The sequence below is a fragment of the Mandrillus leucophaeus genome, unplaced genomic scaffold (genome assembly GCF_000951045.1).
Source record: "Mandrillus leucophaeus isolate KB7577 unplaced genomic scaffold, Mleu.le_1.0 Scaffold409, whole genome shotgun sequence".
In the NCBI taxonomy this organism is placed as follows: domain Eukaryota; kingdom Metazoa; phylum Chordata; class Mammalia; order Primates; family Cercopithecidae; genus Mandrillus; species Mandrillus leucophaeus.
This window is the reverse complement of record NW_012104354.1, coordinates 551,178-557,177: the sequence shown is the minus strand read 5'-3', so window position 1 is coordinate 557,177 and position 6,000 is coordinate 551,178. Positions and strand designations below refer to the sequence as shown.

The window sequence follows — 6,000 nt, the reverse complement described above, 5'->3', positions numbered from 1 at the left end:
AATCATGAGGGCAGTTTCCCCCATACTGTTCTCGTGGTAGTAAGTTTCACGAGATCTGATGGTTTTGTAAGCGGGAACCCCTTTTGCTTGTCTCTCATTTTCCTTTTGCCTGCTTCCATGTAAGCTGTGTCTTTCACCTTCCGCCATGGTCGTGAGGCCTCCCCAAACATGTGGAATTGTAAGTCCATTGAACTTCTTTTTCTTTATAAATTACGCAGTCTCGGGTATGTCTTTATCAGCATTTATCAGACTAATATATTGAGTAATCATCTTTTTCTCATTGATTTGTAATTTTACTTTATCATGTACTAAATTCCTATCTATTTTGGAGCCTACTTCTGGACTCAATTATTTTTATCTGCCTTCTCATCAAGATAATGTCCCATCATGAGCTCTGGAGCTAGACAGAGCTGGGTGTAAACTCAGAAGCAGCTTAGCTATGGTTTACTTTAAGCCTCAATTTCCTTCTCTATAAGTTGGGTTGTTTTTCAAGATTAATGGTTCAATGTGTTGCACAAAATTGTTCTGCATGGTTCCCAGTACCTGTGCAAGCAAGGTTCTCGGGGAAACGGACTCTGAGTTGGAAATTTATGTGTTAAATGTTTTTCTGGAGTGCCTTCAAGATCAACAGCTATGGAAGGGCGAGAGAGTAAGCAGCACGGGCAGACGGAGAAGTTGAGTGCAATGCAGCCTCAGCCACTCTAATGGGAACCCTGAAGTTTAAACAGCCCTTCAGTGTTGTCCCGGGTTGGACAGGCTTATTCGTATGCCCACACTGATCAATTTGCATGGGTGCCACTGTGGAAATGGATACGGCCTAGAAAGACATGGCTCTCTGCAGCAGAGGCATTCCGTGAGGAAGCTGACAGCTAGAGTGCACCACCAGCAGACCAGTCCTTTGTCAAAGGAGAATTCTGGCTGTGCATCACAGTGTCGACCATAGTACCTCGCTCAAAAACTTTGATTTTTTTTCCCTCTTCCCTGACTCTCAACTCTTTCAGAAGCAGTTCAGCAAAGCTTCATGCTGGAAGGCTCCTAGTCCAGGGCCCTCTAGTATATGGAAATTTTAACACTTTATCACAGAAGTGTGGAGAAGACATTGAAGAGGTGTAGCATTGTATAAGATGGAGGAAAGTGAGGTGGCACAATCTAAATACGATGAGCTGGGTATGGATTTGACAAATCCAAAACTTTCATCTTAGGTTAAAACACTTTCCTTTTGATCATTATTTGTTCATTTCTAGATTAAAAAATTGACTCTAATAGGCAATGTGAATGTGATAACCAGGCTATGGAATTATCCCATGATTATAAGGAAGCATCTTAGAAAAGTATTTGCACAGATCAAACAAGGTGAGGTCATCAATTTGCTTTTCCTTTTATTATAAAAGTAAAATAAAAAATAGCATTTATAAATCCAACATTTTTTCCTTTAAAGTATTTGATCTAAAAAACATATTTACAATAGCAAAATGCAGAAAAGGGGGAAAATACCATTTTCAGCAATGATTGTAACCATGTTTAAATATTGACGAGTACTTTTTTTTTTTCAAATCAGAGAAATAACCACATTAGAAAAAGCAATAAGCCTTTTTTAAAAATGGCACGTCAAGTGACTCTCATTTTAAAATATCCCTTTTCTTAACCCTTAATTTGAATGCAAAACGATGCTGTGGATGGTCAGAAGGAATGCCAGGTGGGGACAGTGATACCTTTAATGACAATAGGAACGTAGCAGAGGGACAATAGCAATGACAACAGAAAGCAGCTGTGATCCGGCAGCAGCCGGCAAAGCTTAGTAAGCAACCTCATCCCCAGATGCATCCGCTCAGCCAGTGCTGTGATTGCTAGATACTATCTGTAAGTGAACCAAACTAAAATTCATTTATGAACCAAGAAAGGAAGCCAAGTTGAAAAGGTCTCGAGTTATGTCGAGAATGATTCAGGCAGGCCGGCTCTCTGAGCACCTCTGGATGCGCTTCAGCTTCTGTTTTGTGGACAATGCAGTAGAATTTTAGGGCTTTGGTTTATACGGTGTGGGAAACTGTCTGCAGGCTAAATTTTGCCTTCTAGAGGTCCTTCCTGCCCATAATCATGGGGCATTTTGTTGAGAGTTAGCAGTGAGCCACCACTGGTCAGAGACTCAGTAAAGCTGAGTTTGCGGAAGGACGTCTCCACGCCGCTGTCGCAGACACTGTCGCTGTCTCGGAGCTCATCTGAGGGGAGAAAGCACAAATTCACTGGGGGAATGGCTGGGACCAGGCAAAGCCTTTGCTCTCATGCACCTTATGCTCCAGACGGGCTCCAAGTTTGGCTCTAAAAAACTCATGGACTATTCTGTGGACAACTCTTGCCCACCGGCTTCTGCCAGCCACACATCCCACCTATGCCACCCCCACTGTCACGACTGCTCACCGTGGTGGGAAGGGCAGAAGGTACTGTGGGACATACTGCGAGGATGTTATGAATTAGCCAAATGTCAGAATTAGCCAAATGCTTTCACATCTTCCTCCTGCAATCTAGTCTTGTGTTTGAGAATCCTTTCTGAATTCTCTTCACTCACAGTGGACCTTTTTTTCCCTTAGAAATCAGGTGTATTTTTCCAACCACCGTATTACCTATTTTATAGCTGGGGAAACTGCTGAATCTCAGCAAAATAAATTGGTGACAGAAGCAAGAACTAAAAATTAGCTCTCTGGGCCTCATATGCTATTACAGCATACATTGCCTTGAAAACATTTTTGGTAGCAAAGAAGTAAAATGATTTTAGTGAAAATGAGTCTATACTGGAAAATCAGGTTGAATTCCTTTTGTTGATAAGTATCCTTAGGGATATGACCAAGGCAAATTATTTCCTATACAGTGAGTAAGGAAACGGAAGTCTAATATACACTAATCAAAATGCTATCTTCTTACGTATCAAATTCCAATATTAGAATATTAAGACTTTAATGCCAGTGGCATGACTATCATCTTGGTATTGATTGATTTAATCAACCAATCTTTATATGGTGTCTATTATGTGCTACAAACTATGAGATATTCTAAAAATAACTACAAATTAGGGGCTTAATGCTTAGGTAGGTATTTACTTTTTAAAACAATATAAGTATTTGCTTTTTTTTTTTTTTTTTTTTTTTAAATATCTGTGCACAAGGAGCACTGGATCTGGGTTGTTTTCCAGCAGATACATTATTCCTTTCTCAAGTGCACACAATGACACCTGCCCTTGCTCCCCTGGGAAGGCCCCCTGGCAGGGTGAGATGGGTGCTGAAATTGAGTGGCAAGAAAGAGCCAACCAATTAAGAGCTTCCCGGGGAATGGAAAGAGAACGGTCAAAAGGCTGGATCAGACTAGTGAGCCAGGGGAGCAGAGAAAACCCTTGGGAATGGAAGGGCAGTGTGGACAGTGTGGAGGAAGAGCTTCCACAGCAATGTTTAAGAAAGCAAACGAGTAAAGCAGGGACACTGTTTTATCTTTAAAACCTCGAACATTGCTAGGCACACAGTGTATGCTCGATCAGGATTTGCTGAATGAATGACTGAATGAACTGAAGGGTATAACCCAGAAGTAACACAATGTCACTAATTTTGAAAAAGAATCACACTATCTGGTGGGCAGACAGTGGACTGAAGGGAGGTGGACAGGAAGGAAACAAGGGGACTGAGTAGGAGCCGTGCAAGAATCTAGGCAGGAAATGACGGCAGGCTGGACTAGGGTGGTGGTTGCAGACAGGATGACACTTGATGGGTGGCATATGAAGTGATTAGTGCCAGAAAGGACTCCTGAGGAATTCCTGGGTTTTGTCTTAACCTCCTGGAAGATGGCAGTGCTTCTGACAGATCTGGCCAGTATTGGGCTTGGGTGAGGTAGAAAGCAGGGTGGGTTTAGGACTGACCCTGGAGGGCTGTGACTTTAAAAGGTGAGTGTGGAAGAGGCAGCCAGGGGGGTGTGCTGTGGAAGATGGTCTGAAGTTGAAGGTAGGGGTCAACCATGACACACTCTGCGAGTTGTCAAGGTTAAAAGGAGGTGACCAGATCTGGCAATGTGGAGGTGACTGGTCACTGTAAGGAGAGCAGGCCTGGTGGAGGGGTAGGGATGTGATCCCAACTGCAGGAGGCCAAGCAGAGAGTGGAAGGTGGCAAGCTGGAAAGAACAGCTCTAAAAAATTCTTCTGAGGAGCTCTGCTGTGTAAGGGAATAGCGCAATTGGACTGTAGCTAAATGGGATGTGGGATCAAGAGGGTGATTATTTCGGTGTGTTTTGGTTTTAAAGATGAGGAAATCATGAAATGCTTGCTAGGTGATCTAGTCGGAGAGTGGGGAGGAGGAACGGCTAGAACAGGAGACAGAGGTAAGAATTAACAGTAACAACCTAGTGGAGGTGAGGGGGCTAGACCCAGGGGAGAGGTGGCTCCTCAGCTGGGCAAAGAAATTTAACCCAGCAAGCCCAGATGGAAGGCTGCCAATGTGGGCACAGGCACAGGTGGGCTGGCACTTGGTGCAAAGGTGAGAGGGTTCTGGTTTCTTCTGTTTTCAGTAGAGTGTGAAGCAAGGGTGTTGCATGATTAAGGGGAGGGAAGGAGTGTTGGGGGATTAGAAATAGAAAGCATGGAATGGTCATTTACAGAGTGGGAGAATAAAATTGTAGGAAATACAGGATTACTGGGCTGGGTTGAGAGTCCATTTCATATGGTTGTGAGATTTTTGGTGGCATGACACACGGTCCCATTTATGGTGGGGGACAAGGTCAGTGTCACGAGCACGAGAGAGGAGGCAAGCGAAGGAGATCGTTCTCTGTCTGTATCTTGTTCTCTCTTTAAGGTAAATATTATTTCTCTCATGTCTTAAATTTAATCACCCGCATCATGTTGTTTTTCGTATTTATTGTATTACTTAGTGTTTACTAAGTAGTTCATGTGTCAATGTGATTTTCCAAGGGTACTGCCTCCTCCTCTGAATGGTACTATCAAGAGAGGCAGAGGGTGAGCCCAGGGGGTAGACAGACACACAGGGAACTGTATTCAGAAGATGAGAAAGAAAACTGCCACATCATATCCCAAGAGAGCTGAAGACACCAGCCTGGCGGAGCTGGAAAATATCTCCACTGTCTTTTGTCTTTTTTCTTTACCTATTTGCTGCCTTGTGGAGGCAGGCGAGAGAGGCAGCGAGTGGGCCTGAGAGGTGGTCTTCACTGGGCTGGAGGCTGCCTGGATCACTTCAATCGCTTCAGTGTAGCCCATTTGTCTCAGGGCCTCCACCAGCTCTCTGACTGTCCCCCCAGAGACCTGTGAGAAAAAAGGGAGGAGGAGCATGTTCCTGTGTTCGAGTCCCAGTGCAGGCTGTAAGCACTGACAGCCCACCCTTCCCTCTTCCATGCTGCCTCCTCCAATCAGGAGTCGGGAGGAAATGGAAAGGGCAGAAAAGAGCGACTAAGAAAATACAGTCTTTGAATCAAGTTTCCTGTTTCGGCTCAAAGATCACTCAGGAAATCACAGAGAAGTGGTTTGTAGTAAGCACACAGAGACAGCGAGAGAAGCGCTGAGGCAGTGAAACTCTGCCTACAGTGACGTATACACAGTCTCCCTCTGTAAGCTGAAGCTCTGAAATCCGTGGAGAAACAAAAGCTAACCATGAAATTTTCAACAGAAAACAACTTCACCCCATGCTTTTCTACATTTTATTTTTAGAAATGAAAAATAAAAAAAATCACCAGGTAATGGCTCCACTAGGAGTCACCTCACAGAACATGACTCAATGCCCTGCCACGTGGTAAGGTGTGTTCTTGGGGACAGGAAGCTACGCATGTTGATTACAGTCGATGGTTTGCTCAGGGCTGTTAAAGTTCTGTGAAAATCCTGACCCTCTCCATAGCATTTTCACAGGAAGTCTCCAGGTATTTGAAAACAGGGAAAATCTGAAGGTATCTGAAAACAGCATTCTCAGGAAGATGGGCTGCCAACTTAGCCTGGGTCACCCTCCCAGGCCTTGGGCAATGAGT

The 6,000-nt window shown here is 44.1% G+C and overlaps 1 protein-coding gene across 2 annotated transcripts in view; it reads right to left on the bottom strand.

The window, feature by feature from the left end:
- Positions 1-1,364: 1,364 nt before the first annotated feature.
- NFKB1 (nuclear factor of kappa light polypeptide gene enhancer in B-cells 1) overlaps positions 1,365-6,000 on the bottom strand; it is a 104,949-nt gene continuing 100,313 nt past the window's right edge. For both annotated transcript variants that reach the window (XM_011992255.1, XM_011992256.1), the window contains exons 22-23: positions 5,131-5,287; positions 1,365-2,216 (exon numbers count right to left, since the gene is read on the bottom strand). In XM_011992255.1, the coding sequence (XP_011847645.1) occupies positions 2,056-2,216; positions 5,131-5,287 (318 nt within the window). In that variant the 3' untranslated portion in view covers positions 1,365-2,055. The remainder of the gene's footprint in view (positions 2,217-5,130; positions 5,288-6,000) is intronic.